The 27,914-nt window shown below is 40.1% G+C and overlaps 1 protein-coding gene across 1 annotated transcript; it reads right to left on the bottom strand.

The window, feature by feature from the left end:
- Positions 1-365: 365 nt before the first annotated feature.
- On the bottom strand, positions 366-19,128 carry LOC306776456 (complement C3-like; the record flags this gene model as incomplete). Its single annotated transcript, XM_079267158.1, has 42 exons — positions 366-606; positions 825-969; positions 2,334-2,417; positions 2,534-2,626; positions 3,651-3,740; positions 3,920-4,022; positions 4,108-4,197; positions 4,359-4,449; positions 4,580-4,628; positions 4,751-4,832; positions 4,988-5,050; positions 5,178-5,333; positions 5,422-5,499; positions 5,881-5,966; positions 6,519-6,669; positions 7,723-7,818; positions 7,932-8,091; positions 8,224-8,299; positions 8,974-9,180; positions 9,350-9,439; positions 9,533-9,596; positions 9,801-10,013; positions 10,410-10,549; positions 10,658-10,746; positions 10,861-10,981; positions 11,272-11,340; positions 12,103-12,232; positions 12,541-12,696; positions 12,868-13,059; positions 13,191-13,285; positions 13,401-13,500; positions 13,848-13,994; positions 15,007-15,122; positions 15,495-15,615; positions 15,874-15,976; positions 16,179-16,266; positions 16,357-16,439; positions 17,621-17,709; positions 18,026-18,120; positions 18,325-18,487; positions 18,652-18,847; positions 19,052-19,128. The coding sequence occupies 42 exons, from the start codon at positions 19,126-19,128 to the stop codon at positions 465-467; spliced, it is 4,779 nt and encodes a 1,592-aa protein (XP_079123284.1). The 3' UTR covers positions 366-464.
- Positions 19,129-27,914: the final 8,786 nt, after the last annotated feature.

Below are 27,914 nucleotides of genomic sequence, written 5' to 3'. Positions count from 1 at the left end.
AGAAGACGAAAGGGAAGGTTTTCTTCTTGGGAAATTGAACAGTTGGATATTTCTTGTGTCTCAGTAGAAATACATCTGTTCAGTGATTAATATAGTCATATCCATTGTATGTGAAAATGACAGTTTATTACTGCTGCAGTTGTCAATAATTGATCTATATGAGCTGTTCTTTTCATTCTGTATTGTTTAACTTTCTATGTATCACCCCACTAAGCTCGCTCAACAAAATCAAACTTTATTAAACTTCTACTTTAAGTTTTTTTTACCATGCATTTACCATAACCAACATAACAGTAATCACTTTCATCTGTAAAGAAGACACAGAATTATTGAGACCATTCACTTTTAATCAATACAGTGCAATATTGTAGGCCCTTATATCCCATACCAGGGAAAGTTTGACATATTAAGGATGAAAATCCAAAATAAAAACAATCTGAAAAGAACATTGTATTAAGTTCAGTTTATTCCCAACATCCAAAGACTCGGTACTGCTGGACCATATTCTCCATGCCCAAACAGGTAGGTCTGTGTTTGTCAGTTTGACACTCTGCATCTGTGGGCCAATACTCAATCCAGGTTCTCTCTCCGAGCATATACTGATACCTGAGCAGAGCAAAGGGAAAAATGCATTGGTTCTTAATCTGAACAGCTATCTGCAATACGCTGGAACATAACATGAAGAAGCCTCCTCCCTCCTTCTTCATGTTAATTTACTCTGTCGATAGCAACAGAAACACATAAACAAGAAAGGCTAACTTGATTTAGTAATAGAAAGCAATAAAAACGTTTAAATACACACACCACACAAAGAACAAGCTTACGATTGGTCTTGGTCATCCCTGTGAATATCTTTGGATGTGCCCATGATAAGGTAGTTTTTGCCTGTTCTCAGATCCAACGGCTCCCTGCAGTGCGGATAACCGAGCAATGTGCGCAGTTCATTCAGAGGACGCACATCCTTGCTTCCTGTAATCAAAATATAAGAGAACATAGAAAAGGTAAGGATTATTAAACACAGAGCTAAAGGTGCAGTACAACACATTAGTGATGTATTGTCACATATTCACGAAATAGTTGGACATGCGCTGATTGGATTTCTTGAAGAGAGTTAGATTGATACCTCTGTTGATACCACTCTCATGACTGTACAGCAAATGTGCAGACGACAGCAGGCTAACTTAGCTTAGCATAAAAACTGGAAACAGTTAGCCTGGCTCTGTACAAATCTAACAAAAGCCACCTACTAGCACCCCTAATATACTCTGTTTAATCAATACAAAAAAATGAATTGTTAAAATGACCATTTACCTTTTTAATTAAAAGGGCCAGTGTGAAGCCGTTAAAGCGATCTATTGGCAATAATTCGAATATTGTCTTCAAAGTATAATCACCTGAAACTAAGAATCGTGTTGTTGTTACCTCCGAATGAACCGTTTACAGTATATCGACATAGAGAGCAGGCCCTCTTCATTGCGTCCACTATGTTGCACTGCCATGTTTCTACAGTAGCCCAGAACGGACAAACCAAACACTCCAGATGGAGCCATTCAGGCCGGCCACGGTATTTCTCCTGCACGCTTGACACACGGGAAAAGTTTCGGTTGGTAAAAATCGAAATGACGAATTAGTATGCGTTTAAATGATTAAAGAATATTGTACATTTAACAGAAGCTCATCTCCTCTGTAGTGTTTAAGGCCTGTGTCCTAGTGCGAACTTTCACTGACACTAGGTCTTCAGCAAATGTTTAGTCTATTAAGAAGCAGTTGATTGCCGAAAGAACACTTCAGCTGTTTGTCCTGAATAAGAATGATAACAAACATGTAGAAAGCGTCAATACTTACGCAGGGCTCATTTGCGATAGAAAGTGACCTTTGTACTAGAAAAGTGTCCAGATACGTAGACGCCTGTGTGAAACGCGAAATGTGTGTGTGTTACCTTGTGCCAGCCCACTGCATGTTGTTTACTGAGTATAAATACCAGAGACTCGGAGACAGATCTTCGAGCGGTCTTGATGTACATTCTGTATGTGAATCAACCCTGTCTCCTTCTTAGCAAAGAATAAATGTCCAATGATTCATGATTTTTACACCAGTCTCGAGTGAATTTTTCTAACAGTTGCAATCTGCAACCTTACCGCTAGATACAGCCAGACTGTACTGTAATATTTCTTGGCTATACCAACCAGTAACTTCCTGGAGTGTCTGCTTGTTACCTGACGATGCAAGCTAATTTGGCCAGCTGCTACAAACATGTGAGTGGTACCAGTCTTTTCATCCAACTCTCTGACAGAAAGCAAATATGCACATGTCCCAAAATTATAAATACCCACCTTCTTTGATGACTTGCAGTACCCGCACTTTGTAAATATCAGTGGACAAAGCGTCTCTAAACTCTTCCAGTCCCACTTTGTACACTTAGGACAGACAAGTTGCAGATTGTTAGCGGAGTTACTGATACTAGTCTCTTACTCACACCAACAAACATTTTTTTGTATGAAAGTGCTTTATAAACGCAGTCACGCTCACTTACCAAAATCCATTTTTTTGTTCAATTCAGCCTCACAGACCGTAGCCATGCGCTGATCATTGCTGACTTTGTTCTTCTTCTGCATACTGCAGTTCTCTGGAAATGCACAAAGTAAAAACACGACTGATGACCCTATAAAATGAATAAACGTGGACGTGAGAGGGAGAGTTGATGGGTGAGTGAAGCTGTACCTAAATCACAATTTAAGTAATTATTTAGCTAGACTGATGCTCTGATCCTACAGGTGCTTGTTGTCTTGGCAAAACGTTGATCATTATGTTACAATCTGGTGATTTACTGTAAACCAGTGTTCATTTTGGAAGCTATTTTATATTTAGTCTTATTCAGCATTCACATAGAATGAGGCAGACCGTAGAAGCAGACGGACGCCTTCAGGACGGCACTAGACACACAAACCAACAGTCATACGGAATATGCTGCTGTGGTGATGGAATAAAATATATTTAACAAAAGTATTTCATGCCTAGTATTTTATGTAATTATCCTTGTAATGCATGTAACTATGAAATGCAGCTTTCTCTTAATTTTCTATTGGAAACAACTTTGTCCTTCCATGAGGGAGCTACACAACATCCGATTGTAAATTCTGTCGCAAATGCCGTTACCGTTGACGGTATTCTCTGCCGGTCTTACCTGATTTTACTGTCCTGCTCTCATCCACTAAAATAATATCTGGTTTGTTGTCTACTGTCTGCCTGATTGCATGTGAATGCAGCATTTTTCTTAGTCTTCAGATAAAAATGCTTATTTGTTTTTGGCATTTTCATCCTTCATAGTTTTCGACAACTCAAAATGTTTTCGTCGACGAAAAGTCATTCAATTTGAATCAATTTTTCGTCAAAAATGTTTTCTCTCTTGATTCTGTCAGCTATCTTTCGTCTATATCAGCAAATAAAACAATTTTGTAATTTTAGCATCATCCGATGAAAAACCCAAGTCGAATGATTGAGAATGCAGCTCAGTCCAGTCGCACCCACCGGGCTCAACATGGGAGCCAATGCGCACCGCCTAACATTCAACATGCTGTATGAGTGTGTGTGTGTGTGTGTGTGTGTGTGTTTGAGACAGAGAGAGAGTAGTTTGACATCATCCTGTTTACCTTCAGCACATGTGCATTCATCATTTATACAGAGACGCATTAACTTTCCAGCTTTCCTCTCTGGATGGTAGAATTTCACACAACGTGTTTCTGGTGAAGAAAGATATTTGAAAAGGAGTTTGTGGTAGCTGCAGTACATCAGAACATTCACATTAAATACTTTGAAAATATAATATCGACTGCTCATCCACAGTGTTGTCTACTCTGACGTCTATTGACAGTAAAGTACATGGAAGCATCATGTGTTTCGAAGTGACTTTGAGACTCACGGTCATAGTATTCGTAAACAGACACAGGAGCCGGTTGAAGGACGCCCACTTTCAGCTTCTGATGGACCCTAAAGGTGATCTCCTCGGGTCGTGTGTGAGAAACCTGTGGACAAAGGTAAGGTGGCGATAACACACAAAGAACAAGGCAGAGAGAAAAACTGTAAAGGCAGGAAACAGGGATGTCTTACCTTGTCCAGGTAGATGATGAGTGAGCCTCTTTCTGACAGGACTGTGTGCATCTCATATTTCGCAATAGTGCGAGCATGTCCTTTGGACAACTACACACACACACACACACAAACAAACACACACACACACACACACACACACACACACACAGTCAGACAACTTTCTAAACCTTATAAAACTACTTGTTTCTCCTAATAAACACAACTTGACTGAACTGTAGGTGGGTATACATGTATCTGTCAGTTCTTACTAGGTCCAAGTCATTTGTGTTAACAGTGAAGCCAGTTAGCAAGCCAATATCCAAGATTGACATGGATGCATTGCTGTCCTTGTCCTTATACCTACACAAAGAATAGACAAATGATGGCATAAAGGAGATGGAGAGAAAGAATGTTAATTATGTTAGAAAATGATCTTTATATAGTCATGTTACTGTAACACTGGTCAGTGAGACATCTTTATTGTACTCACAAAACCTGTATTCTCAGCTTGTATATCTTCTCATCCTCATCCATGCTCTCTGCAGGAGCAAAAGTAATTGAGTATTTTGTTTATTCGTTTCTCATAAGGTTAAGGAACTTGGCAGAAAGAAACTGATAGTGACAACAGATAAACAGAAGGAGAGGGAGCGCACCACATTACCTGGGAGGAGCTGCACAGACATGTTAAACTTCTCACAGTCACTCTCCTTTTCTTTTGGCAGAGTGTAATACAGCGACACCATCTGTCACATCGATAAAAGTGCATGTGCAAAATGTGTCTTAAAAACAAAGTCCACACAAGGTTAAAAATGTATTTGGTCTCGTCTGAGATTCAAAAACGACAAATCAACAATCAACAGATGATAAAACTCAGAATGTGAAAACATATTGTGCTCACTGTCAACGTTGCGTCTCCTGAGCCGGTGGCAGTCACTGTCACATTCTGGTTCATGTCATTGCTCTGTGTGAATTTAAATATGCACACAAACACAGACACACGGTCAAAGATCAGCAGAATAAACCTACAGGAAACAACAGGGGTGGTGATATTAATGAGTCACAGAGAGTTTGTTTGTGTGTCTTCTCACTCGAGCTGTTCTGGTGAGGTAGTGGTTGTCCCTGTTGAACTTGTACATGTAAGGCCTTGACCTGCCCGACAACATGATCTTCACATTCAGATCATACTCTGTTTTTTTAGCATTGGCCCAGTACTCTGCTATTGCCTGGTACACTATTATGGTAGCCTAGAGAGAAAAAGAGTGAGAAAACAAGACAAAAATAAACAATAAAGTAGGATGGAGGTATCAAGATGCAGAGAGAGCTCAGTGTTACCTGGGTCGATCCATAGCCTCCGCCCACCTTCTGCTGCTTGTTGAACCATCTCACAACAGGCCTGGCTTCTTCAAAGGCCTTTATTAACATAAGGAAAGTAAATGGTTGACATTTCCTGTGGTCTGTGGTTGCATATTGATTAAAAAAAATTATTAATTTAAAAACAGAGAGATGTGCCGATTCTGGTACAGTTGTATTTTAGATTGTAACCTCCCAGTTTCTAAAGTTTCCAAGTCTACTATAGAGCTTCTAAATCAGTTTTTCCTATTATGGCACAACCAAACAGCAGCTACTTGAAACCAATATTTCAAGGCATTGGCATTAATGAGACACACATTTCATTGACTTTTGTTTCCAAACCCTCCACCCTTTTAGTGAGGCAACATGGAGGATGACTGAGTTGTATGTTTTTTGTAGCATGACATCCTGGTAAAACCCAAACAAGTGGGACGTGCTCACCTTGGCCTTGACCAGAGCAAGAAGAGCATAAGCTGTGGCCTCCAGAGTGTAAACATGTCCCCTAGGTGTCGGCCAGTGAGAGAAGTCTGAGGAAGATGCACACAAATAGCTTGTTATTACAATACCTTGAACACTGATAATTCCCCAATCACTCGTCTTAACATATTTCATGTTATAGAAATAAAATTAAAAAGAAGAAAGTAAAATGTCCTCAATTAAAAAAAAAGAAAAAGCAACTAATCTTTCTATCTTTCTACATAAGAGCCCAACTGAGAACAGATTATTAAGAAAAATACAGATTATTGATATTGCGTAAAATTTAAAAATCTGATATTTGGTTTTTACACAGACAAATGTGTCGTTCAAAAATTGTTCCAAAAATATGTAATGAGCAGGACACTATATAGCTGAACAATATGTAAATGGGAAACAGTTTCTAAATCACTTAAAAACATATCTCATATCATAGTTTTGCACAAAGCAAAAGTTACCCAATAATATTGCCCAATTTATCATTGTGTTGGTCGGGCTCTGATAAACCTATTGTAGAAATGAATAGTACACGTGTAATATCCAAACACAACAACATAGAATCTGTTTCTGAAACTCAGTTTAAGAATCATGCTGTGTGACGACACCTGGGGAAACAAACTTGAAGAGGATCTCCTGGTTCAGTTTGTCTTCATTTGCCAGGGCATATGACGTCATGGCCACAGCATATGGGTTGGTGAGGCTGGGCAGACGGCTTTCCAGAGAGACCACTGCTTTGTCTATACTGCCTTGTAGACTCTGGACGGGAAAGAAAAGGAAGGAGAAAGGAGAGTGAGGGGAAAACAGTTGGATGACAGTCATCCATCCATTTAAAATATCCCATTCTGTTCAGGAATGTTGTAACATTTGATCCTGGGACATTAGCCGAGTCCGGAATGTCCCACCTCGCTCTCCTGTGTCTGAGGCGCCCACAGTTACAGTTACTATTTGAGTGTGGATTTCATGCTCCATGGAAATGCCAAACCAAGGGTTGGCAGCAAATGTCGCCATTTTGAATGTGTCACATGCTTCGAAAGAGTAATTTTAGCACAATTGACCATTCGATAAACCCCTTCCAGCAATTGCTATTTTGGTTTCGCAACTGAAACTAGACTCAACAGGTCGTTCCACCTACTGAAGCAGTATTCAAACTGTTTTTTGTAACACTAGCTCCAGAAACATTACTCTCATTGCCTAAGAAATAAATAACACGTAGTATTTCCCGACTGAAGGTGTTTTGTGCAGCCGTTTATCGTTGTTGAGGAACTCCAGCAATGCAAGCAAACATTACCGAAGACAGCTTTACGTTACAAATATAGCGAAGCAGCCAAGTTATTAGAATTTATATAAACATGTATACATACACGTATGTATGTATATTAGAATGAAACAAGTCTGATTGGACATTTTTCCTGACCATACTTATAATGCAAGGACTAACGAGCTCTACATTGCACTACAATACCCTCTTCAACCAACTCACAGAGCTAATGTTAGCTTAATTTGGTATTCATTTACTGTTGACCAAATCTGCCAGTGGCTAGAAATGCAAACTGAATTTGTCAACCTCTGTGTGAAATGAAGAGCCCAAGAATTTTGAATAGTAAACTTGCCCTGTCCTTACTGTAAACTGCATGTGCAAGAACGGAAAGCTCTATTAGGAGTCACGACAGCAACTAAGACTTTGCAAATGACGAGTTGCTTCATCATCAGAAAGCGTTGTTTGTCCATCACTACTGTAGAATCAAAAAATTCTGAAATAAAAGCAGTGGAGGGAAAAGAAAAAACATCGTATGGAGATGAGGTACTCACATTAACAGTGGCAGCACACAGTGTTCGTGACTCCTGCATGGCAATGACACAGAAGGCCGTCATGGAGGCATCTGAATCTGCGCCGCAAACATCACCCTACACACGTACGGACGCAAACATATTGATTTATATGAGGCTTTAGCCAGTGACATCAAATTGTTTCCATCTTGTTATTTTGTTATTGACGACAATGAAATCAGTTCACGCACAATCATCTCTACGAGGAACAGCTTTCCAACTTCTCTAAAAAAGCCGTCAGGTTGCTGCGTGTTGACAATCAGATACTTAATAGCGTCACAGATGTCTTTGCTTTGCACTGCCACCAGACTGTTGGCCATGGCAAACACCTTGGCAACATAGGCTGTCAGCCTGAGAGAGGAGAGGAGACGTTTAGTTTCCTTCATTTGCACAGGAAATACACCATCGCCACATAGTCAGAATTTAGGTTAAAGGAGGAAGTGGAAACATTTGTACGGGTTCTTGGATATTTGAAAGCCTCACCAGGTGCTGCTTTGGTGGGTGGGCCACATAGCAAAAGACCCATCATCTTTACGATAAGCAAGCTCGTTCTGGTAGCCTGGACACAAACAAGGACACACAACCAGTCTGAGGAGCCCCGTTACATTTTTCTCCTGTTATAATTGCATCTTTTAAAGCAGTGGTTCTCAACTGGTCTGGCTGTGGGACCCACCATCACCCCTTATTGATAAGCCGCGACCCAAATCAAGGAACATTTTCAACTTCTCAAATGTATTTAATGAAAAGATATGGTGCAGTTTGAACCCGAGCTGAAACTGTCCTCTGCAGTCGTAGTAGTAGGGAGCTCTCTTGTGCAGAAAAATTGTTCCCGTCAGTCCCCGTCCCACACATGTTAAGGAGTGTGAATAGATGGCACTCCACTGCATAAAAAATCCCCATCAAAATAAAAGCACAGGATTTTTTTTTGTTTTATTTCCAGGCAAAGGCCCGCGACCCACTGAAAACGGGTCCAAAACTGGGTCGCGACCCACCAGTTGAGAATCACTGTTTTAAATGATTCTGCTGGCATACGTTTTTGTTTGTAGTTCAACTTATATAGTCTATGCATTGCATTCAGACCACTAATACTTTGTGTCTCTGCTTGGGGCAGTGGTAACATGCATTGCTGTCTGCCATACTGTTTTTATTTTTCATACCACTTCTGCAACATCAGAAACTTAAAAATCCTACACAGAGGGGCATCAATAAGATTCTTGGTATCTGTGTCAATACCAGTCTTGATGTGTTGGAGGGCTTCGTTACGTTTCTCTAAGCCCACACTTTCCCACTGGTTGGTTTTGTCCAAATAAGTTGCTGCAATGACAGGTAGAGTCATGTGGATCATGTTCGCTTCTCCAGGGCCTGAGGGTTGGTAGATCAGACCACCCATAGAGTTTCCTCTAACGGGGTTCTCCACCTGAGCATAAACCTGTTCTCTCCCTGCAGTCACATACACAAACAGAAAATAACTAAACATTACAAATCAACACAAAGAAACATGCAAAGGTCCCCCATAACCAGTGAGGTAGTCATTAGAACAATGCCAATTTATAACAGTTCATTTTACGAGCACTATCATAACGCGCCCAAATATGACATAACATCTCACCTGTCACAGAGATAAGTATGCTAGTAGGTGTGTCTCGAACCAAATCTTTGTTAGGAATTCCACTGTTGAGAGTTACTTCTTGTTTACCATCTGAAGGGACAAACAGTGGGATCAATTCGCAAGTGATAAAAACACAATATTACCAAATGACGATATAATATAGCTATGTATGGGTAAACTCACCTACACCTTGATTAGAGGGGTCTAGATATATAATCTGAGAAGATTTAACCAGTACACCTTCAGGCTGGAAAAACAACAGTTAGGACAAACATTACAACTCACAACGATATTTTAGTAGTCTGCTAGTGTGTAACAAAATACATGGCTTGCCTGTTAAAATCTTCTCATTTTGAAAAGGCTGATACAGTACACATATGCATCAAGGTTAAGCAACTGATGTGTGTTTCCCTATGCTGACTTTAACACGGAAGATCGATGTTTGCCTTACCACCACCCGCAGCATCTTGATGATTCCATCTTGGAGCGATGAATCTTTAACAGCTGCTTTGACCTCAATGCGGTATTGTCCTGTTTTCATGGGAATAACAACGAATGGCACAGAGCGTGTAGTTTGGGCCCCAATTACGACCTCCTGACGATACTTTCCACGTTTAGAGGCTGCACTGCACACATCCTCCTCCTCAATCAGATCCACACGCACCTTGAAAACAGGACGATGGAGAAAGAGAATGAAGTTTGTGTCACTGTCAAAGATGAAGACCCCAATTGAGCGGATAATAGAGATCATAGTAATCTGTTTTATTTTAGGTCACCAACCAATGATGCATCCCTAATTTGAAGAAATGTAATGCTTTATATTGTTTCCTTTGGGATCAATTTGAACTTGAGAATGGAAAAGCACACTGTCCCAGTTCTGGGGACCAACCACCATTCATCAAAGACGAGTTCATTCGTTCTATTTCTTTGAGTGCCACTCGTATGTCAGTCCAATATTTACTGTTGTTTTTGCACTTTTGTTTGAAATCGCTAAGAGAAATAATATCTTGATCTCATTGGCTCTGGCACGAAACACCAGAGCAGAGGAACACAGACTTACGGTGGCAAAATCGGGGTTGTAGTTGTGGAGGATTGCCTTAACTTCCAGCTGCTCTCCACGAACAGCAGAGTACGGCAGCTTAAGATCAATGAAGAATTTCTTCCGGGCAATTACCTCTAAGGGTTCGCCAACACAGATTCCTTTAAGATGAGAGGGATAAATACAGATGAATGAGAAAAAAGGGAGAGAGAGAGAGAGCGGTGTAAAGGATGGGAGAGGTTTACAGGTTTTAGTCACTGAATCCTCACCGTGAGTTTGTGACAGACTAATGGCAGTGAACTGCCAGGTTGTGATAGAGTCTTGCAAAAACCGATTTATCGTCGATGATGTGGTGTCACTGAAACATAGGAAACGGTTAACACTTTGAGAGGTGAAGGGTAGCTTTAAATTCCAGTGGTGTCAGTGTGAAGTTATCAGTATATTTTGTCTGTGCATATTTCAGTTGACTCACCAGTTCGGTGTTTGTCGAGGACAAGCGGGCAGTTTGATGTTTAACCACAGCCAACTCTCAGGGAATTGCATGCGAGAAATTATTTCATTGCTGTCCATGTAACTGTTGTCATCCACCTCACCTAAAGTGTCAATACAAATGTTACCAAAATTGAATGGGACAGGGAGGGGGAAAAGTGACAAGAAAAGACAGCTCCTTCTCCCTTCAGTATGAAAAAGTAGGAGCATAGATTAGATCGATGAGAAGAAAGTATGAAGTAAAAACAGTTTCACCTCACTTTTATCTGTCTACCAAGAACAGTGAAAGTCAATGGGACAAGCTGTCCAACGACAAACATCGTGAGAGCTGAGTGACTGAAGATGTCTGATGGTGTGTTTATTGGGTACCGTAGTTTAGAGCCGTGGTTCTTACTTAAGCTGGTTGTGACGTCCATGATAGTAGTGGCTCGTTTCCTCCTACTGGGGTCCGGACATTTCAATTCTGGAAAAACAGACACGTTTTTAACTTTAAAAGGTGGGAAGTAAACCTGATTTGTGCTTGGTATAATTGATGTGAAACTCTTTAAATCAAAGTGAGGTCATTAATCTGGTTGGCAACGTGGACAGGGTGAGGCCGTGAGAAAATTTGATCTACAATTGCACATCCATTTGTTGAAATGTTAAAAAGTATAAATGCTTTATTATAATAAAATGGTAAAGGCAATATTCTAAGACCCCTAAAATAAGGGCGGGACCATGATCACCTAATGCGGCAGTCACAATAGTTCAAATGGAAATGCCTCAAAGCGTCTGTCCAACCAAAATCATATTATCTCACTTACGTCAGGTAGTATTTGGCAGATAGTTTTGGCTTCATGTGCCATGTGTGGCTCTTTGTTTGTGTTGCTTACAGCCCTGAAGAATTAAAAAACTAGACAGCAACGAAACAGTGTCTCTGAAATACCGTACATGTCAAAATACTGAAAAAGGTTAGCAAGAAATATATTGCAATTTGATTTAAGATGCTGTTTTTACTGTCCACTAGATGCTGACTCCTAAAAAACACGAGCGATGAGTAAAGGTCTATGTGTGAACTATTATCTCCGCTTGGATGCTTTTTGTTTGTTTGTTTTGTTTTCCCCTTGCACCACCCCACCCCAGCCTGCTCTAGTGACCTCTCCTGACATTACAGTGCCCACTTCTCCTAATCAGAGATATTTCATTGATCCAATGTTCAGGGAAGGAGAGAGTAAAGTAGTGTCACCTGTTCTGTAGGGTGTCTCAGAACCCGTGTTGGACTGAAACATCAGCCCAGCATCGTAAAACACACGCATACCGTCTCTCCCTCCACCTGGTGTGCAGCCTGTGTCGTACTTCTCTACAATGTCCCACACCTGAGCAGGTCGGAAGTCACACACACACACCCACACACACACACCCACACACACACGACGTATGGTTACAGTATGCAAGTTAAACAAACACATCTATAAACTCACATGACGGATCTGATATGTACACATGAACTCATGCAAGGTAAATTAGCTGCAGGACAAATTCACACCGGATATTATCTGAACCCAAAAGCAAACAAACGTGAAATTTAACATGTGTGTAATTGTCGTTTATACATCGCTTTTAAAAAAAAAAATGAAACCCCTTTCAAATATTTTAAGAGATAAATATGACATAAAGAAATTGCCTTTTTCTGGGTGAGAAGGTGCTTGTTGTTTTGGACGTAGACGCCTTCGTCAACTGCCAACAGTCCCACTGTGGCTTCTGGATCTCCTGTGACCTTCAGAGCTAACATCTTGCGGGGCTCATAGGAAGGTGTGGCTGTTAACGATTCAAGCCTCAGCTGAATGTGAAGGGGAGCTCAGTGAATGAGACATGCAGTTCTGTATTTGCTTAAGCAGTTTCATACATTAAAAAAATATGTCTGAGAAATTTACAAATAACTTCCTCAGCTTGTGTGTGGGTGTTTTCTTTGCCCACTTAAACTCTTCTGCATCGGTGTTGCGTGTCTCACCGAGCCCATGCAGGAGTCCTTGACATCCACCCAAACAGAGTCTGATACCACTTCATTGCCGTTGGTATGGTAGTAGGCTATGATGCGGAACGATGGCAGCATTTCTTTGGTAACAGGAACTATCAGGGAAATCACAACTTGACCTCTTGTCCTGTAACGGCCATTGTTCACCAGCTGACCTTTGCTCAAGATCTAGGCACGCAGATTTGAACATCAGCACTTATCAGCCATGAGTATATATATATATATTTTACACACGAAGAGGGACGCAACCAAAACAGTAATATATATGCACACATGAACAGGTGTAACACATCTCTCACCAGGTATGTGATGTCAGTGTCATGGCTTTCCTGCCGGTTGAGCATGAGGTCGATTTTCAGGTTGTCTCCTAATTTCAGCTCCGCGGTATCCGCACCTGCAAATGTGACATGTGATAAAACACCCAAAAAGATGTAGTGCATGGTGCACACTTTCCACTGCTATCTCCTTTTTTTTTGTACCATCTGATGTTATGTCAGGATGTCCCTCACCTATGTTGATATAGTTATTGCTCGGTGTTGTATATGGGAAAGCTACCATGGAGGCTGATGCTTGTCTTTCAGGGCTAATAGCAGGATCGTTGGTCATTGCCTGCAAATAAAGACACACACACACACACACACACACACACACACACACACACACACGCACACACACACACACACACACACACACACACACAGGGAAGCATATACACACAGTTCAATAAAGAATACTTGAAGAGTCCCAAGTCTTTCCTATCTCAACTTATCATGGCTGCTAAATAGAATGACAAGCAGACATTACACTGACAACAGGAAGTTCACCATTCACATACTGTACAGTAAATGTGCAAACAGATGAACAATAACAGGGAGCTGCTCAGCTTGATTTCACCTCTTCAAGTTTGCCAACTCAAAGCGGAAATTCAAAAGTGGTAAAAGATTTCAGAGACTTACAGTGATTGTAAAGCTTGGGTTCCTTGCCGCTGTATTGATGGAAAGCTTTGCGATGCCATTGGCTGCGGTCACGCCCTGCATTTGGCCTGGATTCACCACCACACTCAAGCCTCGAGCCGGACTGCTGTCAGGATTTACAACTTCAACCTGCCATCAGAAACACAAACAGCTGAACATCAGAAATCGACTAAATGTCTCATTGAAACACATCATTTTAAAGGTTAAACTCATGTTATTAGATTAGTTTGTAGTTCTAGGTCATGGTGACCCAATGGGTTGATAGACTTTTTTCTGTTTGTCAAAATCTGCTTTAACATCATAATGAAAGTCCACGACAAAACAATGATCTAATCAATAACAGTTATGAAGAGAGCATGACGCAGCATGCGACTTGCACAATAAGATATACTGCCATCTGTGTTTTCTCAGAGTGACTGTATTTCAGTGTTGTAATGTTGTCCGTAATGTTTTTTATTTCAGTAGAAATATAGCCATTTGATAAAATGGAACCAGAACTGCTCCCTGGTTCACCACTGAACTCCGCTTCACGAAATCCCGGAAACGCAGACGAGAGCGACTCTCCAACAAAACCGGCCTCCAACAAAACCGGCCTCACACCCGAGCTTACAAGGAACACATACAGCAATACAAACTGGCTCTCAACTCTGCTCGCTCCACCTACTACTCTGGCATCATCCACTCTGGTTCCGCCAACCCCAAGGTCCTCTTCTCCACAATAAACAAACTCCTCAAACCTACAATCCCTCCCACTCCGCCACAGCAGAGCAATGCTACTCCTTCCTGTCATTCTACAAAGCAAAAATTGATACCATCTATAACCAATTGGCCACTTCCAGCACCACCATGTCCAACCCTGTATCTGTAAATCCCCCACTAACTGACCGGTCACTCTCCCGATTCTCCCCCATCTCCCTCATTTTTGTTCTTATTATAATTGCTTTTACTGTTTCTGTTTCTACCATGTTAAGTGTATTTGAGTGCCTTCTAAAGCGCTATACAAATAAAATGTATTATTATTATTATTATTATTAAATCACCATCTCTGTCAGAGAAAAACAATGTGCATGTTGCCCCGAAGTGCCAAGCCATAAGCCATACATGTGCTGTCAATTCATGTAAATGTAAATAAGTACTTTACCGCAACATTGAAGGGCATTCCTGGTTTGAAATATTTGGGTGTTTTCTTGAAGTGGATGGTGTAAGGTGATTGGACAATCTGGATGCTTCTCAACTCTGCCTCCACCATTTCACTACCTGTGTGTTGATACAGATACCACAGAAACCAAACACATTCACACAAAAACTGATTACAAGAGTATTCGATTTTATTTATTTGACATCTCCTGATTTTCATCTTGATTAACGGATACAAAAATGTTATCTTGATATCTTTATTTTCTATTCTCTCATTGTTTGGAGATTTTCAGACTCTAATACTGGTGGTAGTTGGTTACTTTGATCAAACACACTGAAAAGGCACACACACACGCACGCACGCACACACACACACACACACACACACACACACACACACACACACACACACACACACACACACACACACACACACACACACACACACACACACACACACACACACACACACACACAGTCTCTCTTTCTTACCGCTCTCTGTCATCACACTGACGGCCACAAATATGGAAGTCCCCACCAGTTCAGCAATGTTTGGGAAAGTCATTGTGATGTGCTCTTTCTTCAGTGTGACCACTCCATTACCTCTCTCAACCTAATGTGACATCATTTAAAAATGCATATTCAAATACAGTAGCTACAGTGGTAAAGTCAGTGAAAAGCCAGTTTATGTCTGAACATCCTAAATAAATAATATATGAAGATGTAGCAATTGTACATATAAATAGAAATGTAACAATTTCGCGAAAATAACTGAAGATGTATGAATGAAAGAAAATTATAGACATTTTTCATGTTTTAGAGTCTTGCAAAACATAAATAAAATACAGCTAAAGTGTAAGAATGTGCTCACCTGTACTTTCTGAAGAGAACTTGGGAAGCTTTTCTTTTGACCGTGTTGCATAACCCCAAATACCACATAGGCGGTCCCATCCACCTTTTGACCAAACAGACCCCTGAACTCACAAGACAGGGACATGTTAAAGCCCACAATGAAGCAAAACAGAGAAATCTAAAACAAACAAACACAAATCAGACAAAAAAAAAAAGAAGCTAAAGCCCCAAAACACAACCTCTGGACAACAGCCAACACTCTGGACAATCAATCTACCAATCAAACCTGATATCTCAAGCCACAAAACAAAAACCTTCACATACACAGCTTTGATGTCGACGGTGAGCTCTTCACTGTCCACGTAGAAGAAGGAACTCATAGGTGCCAGTTTAACCTCAAAACTGGGCAGCACTGCAAAATGGAAAACATTTTATTTTGTGTCCAATCAGGTCAAGAAAATGTGTGAATGTTGTAGATTTGTGCAGGTAATGAAGGACTCGCCGTATTCTTTGACCTCGAACTCTGTAGAATAGCTCTGCTGTGGGTTGCTGTTGAACTTTGTCACCACCTTCCACAGTCCTGGACTACACACGCACACACAATTAAATTGATAATTTAGAGACTGAAAGTAACACAGGAACAGACTTCAGATTGCGTGAAGTTATATATACATATTTACATCCTACACAAATTGAGATGTAGGGCTATACAACAGACCTGCAAGTTTCAGGTTGCCTGTGCACGAGATAGAAAGGGTGTATTACTTTTATTTATGCTTTTTTAGGCTGATTAGTTTTAGTTTATAGGGATTAAATGTATTTCTATCCATCAACAATCAATATTTAGATCTTTAAAGAAAAATTGATCTTGAGTTTAAAGGAAGAGTTTAACATTTCATTGGAGAGTTATTAAATAAGATCATCACCACTCTCGTGTCTAACAGTGGTAACAATCTTCCCATCTCAGTAACCCTCTGCCTAAAAGCACATGAGCTATTTCCCAAAATGTCAAACTCTTGCTTTATTACATTCAAATTTACTACACCCTGATTTCCAGAGTAACACCAGATGTTCTACTCAAAAGCAAAGATGGCAGCTGCTGCTACTCTGCCAGTTGACCTTTTAGCAGGTCTAGTTTATCTTAGCTGTTTGCCTGCTGTCTCATTTAATTATGTCATGTAATACATTTTATCGACCAAAATGTTGGTTTGTCAAATTCATATTTTTCAATTATATACTACAGATACAGGTTGGGTCAGAAGTATCTAGATCTTGCTTTAGTGAAGATGAGCTGTGAAAATCTTCCCAACAACACGTTGAAGATGTATTACTATCACAGCCAGGCTCTTATAACATTAGCAGACTGAGTTACATTACACAACACAACTCGTTGCTCCAGTTCATGTCTCTTTTCCTAGCCAGTTGTGCTGAACTAGTGTTCGTTAATTCATCGGCTGGGCATAATTGGCTCAAATGAAAAGTCTCAGTATTCAGTGTGTCTCCACACTTTATACACTGTATGACTTACATACTTCTATTTAGTTGCTGTCCAAACACTAAATTAGCAACATGGAAATTATTTGTAAAAAACGCAACATAAACATGTTAAAATATAGGCTACTTTGCATAATCCTAAATGATTTGACGTTTTAATGTTTTGAGATGAATTTACCTGCTATCCATATGTATCCAGAGTGTAAATACACCACTTAACAACAAAATGTATAAAAATGGAAAATGTAATTAAAATAATACAAACTACTAACCTGACAATTTCAGCAAGTTGGAAAGCTCCAGAGTGGATCCCTGATCTCAAATTGACTGAATCAACTGGTAAAATGGTGCCTTCAGGGGTCTAAAAATGAACAATTTTCAATAACTATTAACAGAGAGCCGTGGTAAGTTTCAAATGAATTCAGTAAATCCATGAAATATTTTAAGTATGTCTTTTGTCTACAATCCGCCATCCTCGTCAACGTCTATATCGACCATAGACGGCATGATATTGACACTTTTTTCAGCTATTTCAGTCTCCAACTGAAGGAAAAAGGCTGTCTTTAATGCGCAAAGCCACCACTAGAGGGAGATATACATTTATTTGTACTCCCAGATAGGGCTTATTATATGATATCACTTTCAATTCTGTGCTTATCATCGATAAATCACAATACCACAATCTCGATGGAAATATCAGCATCAGTTTGGGTTGCATCATCCCTCTCTACTGGCTTCATACGAGGCGTCACTGCAAACATCCTGTAATGAACTGACCGAGAGAGAAAGAGGTTCATTTTGCTGAACGGTGTATCTATTTTGGGTCATGTGACAGCTTAAAAACGTTTTGAAAATAAGGCTTCTTTCACTTCACTGTAATTTAATACAACCATTCAATTTGAACGACACTTCAACAATGACACTTAAAGATATTCTCACAGAAGCAGGTGTGTTTTGAGCACTGATTTGAACTCACCTTTGCTGTTGGGGGTGTAGAGGGTCTTATCAGTCTGTATGAAGATGTACCCGGACTGAAAGGACACTAAGACCACTTTCTCCAGCAGTTGGTGAGGAAACTGAGCTTGCAGGTACACAAACTGCTTCATGCTGGCATCCTTCCTGAAGTTTCCAGCTGGGATCTGAAACCAGTATGAAGAGACACCAGTAGTGCATCGGTAGCAGGGGTAGGGTGGTCGACATCATGTGCATTTCTGGATTCATTTATAGATTATGTGTGGCCATGTTAGAAAATTAAGCCAATATAATAACATAATGACATATACAGTGACGGTATTTAAATTACCGTTATTTGTCCAAGCTGCTGGAAGTCATTTGCCGCACTAAGTGTCACAGATGTAGTTGCCAGCCTTTGGTTTTTGGTCGGATGGTTCATCACGCTGATTTCAACATTGATGTCTGCTCCAGTGCAGTCTTGACACTCCACAAAGATATTTTCTGCTGTATCTACACGCAACAAGTTGGGAGCAGACATCACCTTCCTGCAGAGCAGCGGTGAGAGAGGAATATACGGAGTAATAATTATATTCTGCAGTCACTGTGTATCGTTCTTGCTCCCATTACAGTTCAACCAATGTGAATATCAGGAAAATGAACAGATGAACAAACTGCATATTTTAGCTCTGTTTTGGGTGAATGAATTCAAACGCTGGGGCAGTGTTTAAAGGAAAGGCAGGTCGACTTACAATGGAGCTCCATCAGCCAGAGAAGTCAAGGAGGCCAAGGCCACAGAAGCCACCAGCCACAGCAGAGTCCTACTCATCCTCTTGACTGATCCTGATCCGCAGTCAATGGAGACCGTCACTGTACTGCACCCTGTGTTTCTGCACGCATGTATGAACACAGACACACATTATCGTTCTCATTATTTCCCATCAGCAGTTGAGAAACTGTTGAGTTTGGCTAAACTTTGTCTCTGCTCTGAAGAAGAAGATAAACAGTAGAAAATCAATGAGGGTGTAAACAGTTGAATGAACTGTTCACTGCAACATTACAGCAAAACTGCTTCAGATGTTTTCTAATGTGACACCTTTGTTTTCTTTTCTCTTGTTCGGGACATTTTGAGTTCCTTCTAAATCTTGTTCTGGACCTGATAAATCAGCATATTACACAAAAACAAGCATGCACACAACTACTACTCAGGTTAGAGTCATGTTGAGTCATTTCTGGGGAAAGTGTCTGGCAGGGCTTTGTGGAGTTTCAACAACATGGACTTTTGTCCGGTGACAATCTTTTTTTTTTAAATAGAAGGAAGTCAAAGTTGAATATTCAGATGGAAAAACATCCATATATATTTACAGTTTCTGAATTAATTTTTTTGAAAATGTCCTACCACAATCAGACAATTAGCTTAGCTTAGCACAATCACTATGTCCGTCAACCCCATGGTGACAACACAGCTTCAGAGGTGCTGAAAGATTAGTTTTGTTACCTTTAGACAGAGCCAGACCAGCTGTTTCCCCATGTTTGCAGTCTTTGCTAAGCTAAGCTAACTGGCAGTAGCTTCATATTTCACAGACAAAATAGTATCAAAAAAGAAAGCAAATAACTCTTAGCCTGTGTCCCAAAATGTCAAACTGTTTCTACACATTGTAAGTCCAGTATAGTCATATTCTTTCTGAAAGTATTTTTAAGTTTGTGGGCCTAATGATACTTTTACTCCAGTTAACTGTTGTGGAACACTTTCGCAGCATTTTAAGTCACATGCATTGCATAATACACATGTTGTGGATTATCAATTCTAAACTGAAAGAGGATTGTTGACACTGAACATTCAGCAGGCAAAATTCAGGCTTCACATTTTGTTGTTACACTTTCAAAGGTCATTTTAGGTTTGATCTCAGCTCTCTTACCTTTTAAAGCTCACATTTAACAGTAAAATAAATCTGCTTGAGAATTATATTCTAATATTCTACACCTGCCACCAAAAGATATACTTGTAAATAAAAGAAGCAACTCTGTGTGACTCTTGTGTGAAAATCTCTTTGCATCATTTTTATTCTGGTTGACTCATTCTTATTTCCTAACTTCTGATAAGACCTAGAGCAGCCACACCGCATCTTTGTTCTGCACGTCAGGACTTCTTCAATTTGGACATGAACAAAGTTTGTTTGAATAGTCATCATGAAAGTAGGCATCTCCAGAAAGCAGATTGTCCTCAGCTGACAAACAACAGCCTCCTATACTCGCACAAGGTCCTTTCTCTCTAGTTATTAAACCTTATTGATATCAAGAGTGATTGGTGGAGACAGTCAATCCTGGCTCTCTGTATCAGGTCTATATATTGAAAACTGTTGCTGCTTAACACTTATCTCGACAATTTTTGGAAGGTTTGATGCCACAGACAATCATTTTCCCCGAGAGGACTGAGTTTCGGGATTTCCTAATTTTTCATTAAGCATCCAACAGGTTAAACAACTCCACTTGACTTTCTTGACAGAATACCACTAAAGGTAGTGACTGAATTCCCTTCAGCCTTAGAGGATAATGTTATATAGCAGAAGTCCTAACACACTGCGAAGTTAACATCAGGATGTTGAAGAGGCAGATGTAAATATCATAATCACAGGGAGTTCTAGCCACTCAAGGCAGTTGTGTACTTTCTTCTGTGGGAATTAGTGCATTCAACTCCTATTGGAACTAAAGTCAAGTATGATAAAGTAACTCAAGTGACATCACTTGAGTATCTCACTGAAGTCCAATTCAGTGTTTACCAGTCAGGGAGGAGCTAAACAAATATGCTACTGCGAGGCATTATGGTCAGTGTGGGATCCAGCATTTTTCAAGCTTTTTCCATACTTTGAAGTAAAAATCAAATGTTGGCCTTTGCTACATTCCTTTTTTAGCATTAGCATGCTGTCAACACAACATGCTAAGCATTCTTACTAACATGAGGATGTTAAAACTCAACGTAATAAGCTGAGTTTACACAAAACAAGTGGATAAAAACAAAGTTGAAAATTAGCCAGGTTTTCCAATCAGTTCCGAGAAATACTGTGTCAGTTCTCAGGGATTTACTTTGAGCGTACACTCCCTTACATAAGACACAAGGTGGTGCTACAGCATAATGCAATATCTGACCAACAACTCACACATAGAGGTACTTAGTATGATAACATCATGACCTCACGCCTTCAGAAGAGAGACGGGTCACTGATACCCCCCGATCAGTTGAGTTATCAGCAGTGATTCACCTTAGACAGCTGCAACCAGTGCCGGAGAAAAATAATGAGTCAGGGGGAAGAAGAGGAACAAGGGGGGCTCTTGTCGGAGAGTCGTTGCTGAGAAACATCCAACTTTCAGCTCTCGTTCTTGTGGGAGTACGTAAAAACCACAGATCTATATTGTTTTCAGTCTCACCTCTAATATTTATTGAGCATGTTGCAATGGGTTGCTGTTTTCTATTAAAGAGGTAAAAAGGATCCACACACTGTTCAACATCAGTCCATTAACCTCTTTGTTTCTTTCACTCCTCTACTGCCCAGTTTGGTTTTTGCACAATAATTGCTTTAAAATAAATCTGTTGACTTGTCCAAAAATCGAAATGAGGAAACATTCTGGTGAATGTAAGAGGAAGATGTGAATCAGATTAAGATGTTTTACTGTACTCGTAAGTCATTTTTAGTAAAAAATGTAAAAACATGTCATGTACCACATACCTAAAATATTTGTAACACAATAAATCACAGCAAGCTAGTATTACAATACAAATCTGCCACACAATTTTACATTTAAAATACTAGTAAACTGACATCAGCTCAATGCCTACTACCACTGATATGAACGCTATGACACATGATGAGGTCACCCATTTAAAAGACAATAATGGACACGGTCGAAGAACAACCCTGTCCAGCATTTTCTATATTATGACATTTCAGAGTACACTACATTCATATGACTCACTGAATAAAATATTGAGGTAATGCTTCATTCATTTGTAGTCAGTTCAACCTACGGCTATAGGCTGATTTCACCAGTGACTAAACTGGTGTTAAGCATGGTAATGTGTGATAAAATAATCATTTGGCTATGCTATTGAATGCTATTTAGTGTTGACCAAAAGACGTGAATAGACATCTGTCCACCATTTCTAATGTTAGAGACAGAAGATATGGATAGTATAGGGTTTAGGTGGGTTTATCTTGAATAAACTGAGCTGTACAGAAGATTACAGTTGCTGTTGGTTCCCATTGCTGCTCTGTGCTGCCGACTCTCTGGGATAAAGCGTTCACTGTGCTAGTGGGCCAGTCCTCCCTCAAGGACATACAGCACAGTCCACTGAGTACTCAGTAGGTCAAAACCGCAAGCACACAAATCTATTATGGGTGTTCTCAATTGTCTTTCTTAATTAAATCAGCCATGTCGTGCAGCAGCCTGATTTCATGGGAAGGCGTATAAATAGCACAACATTTTAGGAGATTCCACTTGTCATGGTAACGCATTGTAGGCTTTCCACAACGCATTTTGGGCATTTCACGCCACATCGTTAGCTTGAAACGGCCGCAGTTTGGTCTTTGCATCAAAACCACTTAGAGAGGTTTAGGAAAGACATTTTAGTTGGGCTTAAAATAAGTACCTGAGTACCTAAACTAAATAAAAAGTAAAGAATGTAACGTAAGTACTGGAAAACACATTAGAAACATAACAAAAGTAACTTCTAAATAACTCAACAACACTTTGGGACACGATCACCGGCCTCATGGTTAAAAGTCCTGCGTTTGTTTGACCCATGCGTGCAGATGTAGTCCATTAGCTCTCTTCAACACATTACTTGAAGCCTGACAAGATGGATTTTTGTGAGATCTTGTGATTCCGCAATTCTTGCGTAACCTTGTGATATCGCAAGAATGCTGCTGTGAAGCTGCTGTGCAAAGTACGGACAAAATATGGGTTCAAATGAATGCGAAATGTTGCTCTGCATCTTGTGTGTGTGTAAAAAGCAAATATTTCTTGACACATTAGCCAGAACAATTTAATAGGGCGATAATCTGTCAGCTTGTTTATGGCCCCCTAGTGGCCAAATATGTATCCTTTAGCGTTTAGTATTCAACCTTCCAGAACGCACTCCTTATGTCATTTATGTGTTGTATCACGACTACCCGTTTGCTTTTGATGAAGTACATTTCAAATGCATGACTTTCTTTGTTGTCGAGTATCGTCTTTTAGTTGTTGCATTAGTGCTTTTAACCGATGATTGATTTGTTTACGTCTTTCACCTCTGAAGCGGTGCAGCTGCAGGTTTCTGCCATGTGATTCTGTATTGAATTGCCTTTGAATGATGTAACTGTTGCACAGCCAGTCTGATTTTAAATACATTTTGTGTGGAGAGAGAAGTACATGTGTCTGACTGACCAGGGAGTGCTTGAATGATTCATTGGGGTTGACAACATTTTCTTGTTGTCTTAAAACATATAAGACAGTTTGTCCGTCCTAAATTGCACCAAATTGGTTTTTGGTGCGTGCATGATTCTGAATACATTTTGACACTGGAAGAGTAACTTTTATAAAGTTATGCTGACATAACTGTTCAAAAGGCTATTTTCTGGAGCATATATTGACGATCCTAATATACTGAATGAACATAGAATATAGACCGTGTTTGACACTATCATCTGGATTTCTTGAATGATTGAGATAGTGAGATAGCCACGTACCACCGGAACAGAGTTGACCAATTGCACTACCCTGCTGGTGGAGATTAAAATAAGGTCCATCTTTAATCTTTTACATTTTCAGCAACACTGCCTTCCTCAGACAATATTCTTGCAGGATTATAATTCTGGCCAGCATGTGACAGCACAAATCACAATCCAGGGAGCAGAAATCCCATTGGGGAGGAAAACCATTACCAAGAGCACATTATTCCAATAAGCACAGGTTCCCCTTTATGTCCTGCCATAAGGCACCCTGACATTTGTTATGATACAGACCCTTCTCCAGCACAACGGCAAAATGATGGCACCCGGAAACATTTACAGTTACTCCAGCAGACTTAAAGATCGTCTCTGGAGGGGCCTGTGGTCAATCTGTAATAATCAACCGTAAGGTCAAGCTGACTGGAGATTCTAACGAGCAGAGCTTGATTTGTGCAATCAAATAAATGTAGCAAAAATACTAATACGATCATGACTTTATCATCATGGCAGTTTTTTAAACCACCTACACATCTTGTTTTTGTGGGAGTATCTTCATGTGTGATACAAAAAAATCAACAACAGAACAGTAGTTCTGGGACCAGTATTTGTATTACTGTGAGATATAGGTACAAATACAGGATTCAAAAAGTACCTCCATGTTTCACGATTTCAAGAAAAACAAAAGTGTCGGAAAATAAAAAAAATCTTTGTCTCATCTGTTCATAGCAAGTTTACTAATTTACATCGACGGGGACTCATCGGCAAGAGCATCAGACATGAAACAGAAATGAATAAATAAATAAACAAATAAATAAATGACCACCGCCAGAAGAGTTGCGAATGCAATGACATCACTTTGTTTAGCTTCAAAGGATAAGAGCAAATTATTTGGTGCTACAAAGACGGTATTTGCATACATTTACATCTGAAATGTTGAAAGCCGAAGACCAATCATTTTGAAGAGCAGAGCATGACGAAAACATGAGCGGATCTAAGCCTGGGTAAAGCTCAACTAGATTTGCTGAAGTGAATTCAGTATGTAAAGCCTTATATTTGAAAGAGTGCTAGGCTAGCACAAGATGAGGTGGAATTGACCCATTTCAAAGCTCCTTCTCAACAATCACCTCTATCTATAGTTCCTTCTCCCAATGTGATTTGATTTTCTAAGCTTATGATTAGCCCCTTTTGATGGAGGTCCAAGTTTAAAACATTTTCTCAAGCATGTTGAGGTGGAAGAGAAGGAAATGAGGGAAATATTTTCTGTATAAAATGATGCACCTGAAAAAAAACTTTCTGGTTTCTGTTTTTTGATGTAGATCATCAAAGCTAGGAAATGAGTTGTGGTCTTTCAAATATTGTTGGCCTACATCTTTCCACATGGAAAAAGTAGAGTCAAGGGTTGATGTGGGAGACTGGAAGAATTGTTCTCGTTTTAAATTGGCTTCCTCGAGTGGTAATCTTGACATTTCAATTGCTGATGAAAAGTGGAAAAGCACTATTCCGGGTACATGTGTTCAGGAGTCATTTTGGTGCTGAAGTGAGGCTTTGTTAAACTCATTGAAAAACAGATTGTAGGTGTCAAGTGCAGGCCCGTCTGTGGTCAATAAGAAGGCAGAGGATTTGCAAACCAGGTTAAGTGGACATGAGAAACATCACAAAACAGGGAAGCAAGTTCAACATTATTTTAAATTCTACTGATGTTTTTTTCTTAATAATCAACCTATTTCTGCATTAACAAGAAGGTTGCAGTAATATGTTATTGATCATCTGGTTTGTCTTTTTTAAAGATGACAGAGCTGTAAACAGCTGTAAAACAACCGCAGATTGACCTTACTAGGGTTGACATACATTTTAAATTTAGCACCAAGTCAAAAAAGGAAAAGTGTGGCCTTGTGTGCATGTATCCATCAGTGTCACATCGTTAGTCACAGGGTCAGAGTGGCTCCTATTAAGCCAGGTGTTCGGGACTACTAGACAAGGAGACAAAACACTCTGCAGAGCACTTAAACTCCCTCCGTTTTTTGCTACGGGTCATTTAAGCTGACGCTGGAAAAGTCGACTTCTTTGTTTGTGTTCGATATGCTGATTGTCACAGCTGAGGGCGCATAATGAAAGCAGACTTTACGGGAATCCCAGAGTGAGCAGCCTTTTATTATTGGAGCCAGACGGTGTTTATACTGTCATGCCAGACTCCTCAAAGTTACCATACAAAGACCTGTTGTCCAGGTCTTTATGTGGAGAGGTTTGGGTGGAGGAGGCTGCATGAGATGAGTGAATCTCTGCTGCCTTAAAAAAAACATTTTACAACTGTTGCCATTTCATGAAAACGTCTACATTTGCTGCTCCTAATCAACAAGGAATGGAGCAAAGGACATACTGAAAGAGAAACTGTTAGCATGCAGTGCCAGACAGTCTGATGGAAACAACTTGACCTAAAGACATTTAAACTTCATTAGTCAAACATCCACTGATGGTACAGTACTGCAGACGGCTACAATGGCTGTTGGCTGACAAGCTCTTATTTTGGTAATTCATATTTTCAATATTAGCAGCAAAACATATGGTGGCAATGCATAGAGGAGAGGGTAATAAGACGGTGGCGGACAAGGCTAGAGTTAGCAACATGCTTGGCGTAGCGTGTGAACAACTAAAGCTGCTAAAACAAGAAATCAAAAACGCGACACATCCTCTCCTTTTGTTCCATCACCTCCACGTAACTGCATGGTGGCTGAAGAAACAGAAAAAAGAAAAGACAGAAGAAGAAAGTCAGAGGAATTCAGGAGCTGAGCTGAACTGTTGGAGAAATCCAGATTTAGTGCACACACAGAGTATACGCAGAGTTAAAAATGCAATAAAAATGTTGATCACTTGGTTGCTCCACTGTTTTGGTTCTCAGCAACTGTTGGATGGATTGACACAACATGTTTTTCAATTATTCAAGGTAACAAGAGGATGAATCCTATAACTTTGCAGATTTATCCTCAGTGCTTCTGTGTGGTTGGGACTCTTAATCTTGTCATTGTTTATTACACAAGTACATTTTGCCTTGCTAAAGCTCATAATATTTTCATGATTTAGTTTTTGTTGATAAGTTATCTGAGAGGGGCATACTGTGTTTCTTAAATTGTGCTCCCCTCATGTATACATTGCAGATTAGATTGTACAAATATACATTTATCTACTAAGTCAGGGTATATGATGCAGTTGGAGTGAGAGTTTTAGGTACTTATTTAACACAAAGTAAGGACATTTCCTCTGAATATGTTTCGGTAAATGCTTCCTCTGACCATTACAGCCTATTTTTTTCCTTAAACATTTCCCTGTTGCTCATCCAAAAGAGGACAAAGGTGTGGGATGTGAAGATGTACTGACAATGTTGTCATGGTAAAGGTGTCATCCTGAGGCAGAGGGGGGATGTTGAAGTGCATCCTGCTCTGTGGCACCAAACCAGTGAGTCATACAGGGGAGGACTAAGGCGAATGGATCTGGGAATAATTTCGATTCAGATTAAGTTCATGTCCTCTCCATACCCCGAGTGTCGTCTCCTAAAGGATTAATCAGGATATTTTGAGTGCTGCTCACTGCATTAAACCAGACCCACATGTGAAGTGGAAAACGAGCACAGCAAACAAGCCAGCGATTTCACACCAGGTCTGCTAGCTGCCCTCCTTTAAGTTCCCCATCCTGCCTGACAGATTCAAGCGTCACGTTGAGTGTCTCTCATGATGACAGATGAAGCTCTTGACCATATGAAAGGTCATATGGTCATATGCAATCATCCCTTCATTGATGGGAATGATGGAGGCGGCTTGTGGAGGGCTCTGCTCTCCCTCCTTTAAGGAGCTGTGAGATGAGTGGGGGTGAGGGGGATAATTGATTGAGAGTCAGCCACTTTATGAAGCCTATTCCC

This window comes from Melanostigma gelatinosum, assembly GCF_949748355.1.
Source record: "Melanostigma gelatinosum genome assembly, chromosome: 4".
Taxonomy (NCBI): Eukaryota; Metazoa; Chordata; class Actinopteri; order Perciformes; family Zoarcidae; genus Melanostigma; species Melanostigma gelatinosum.
This window is presented reverse-complemented; position numbering and strand designations above follow the sequence as displayed.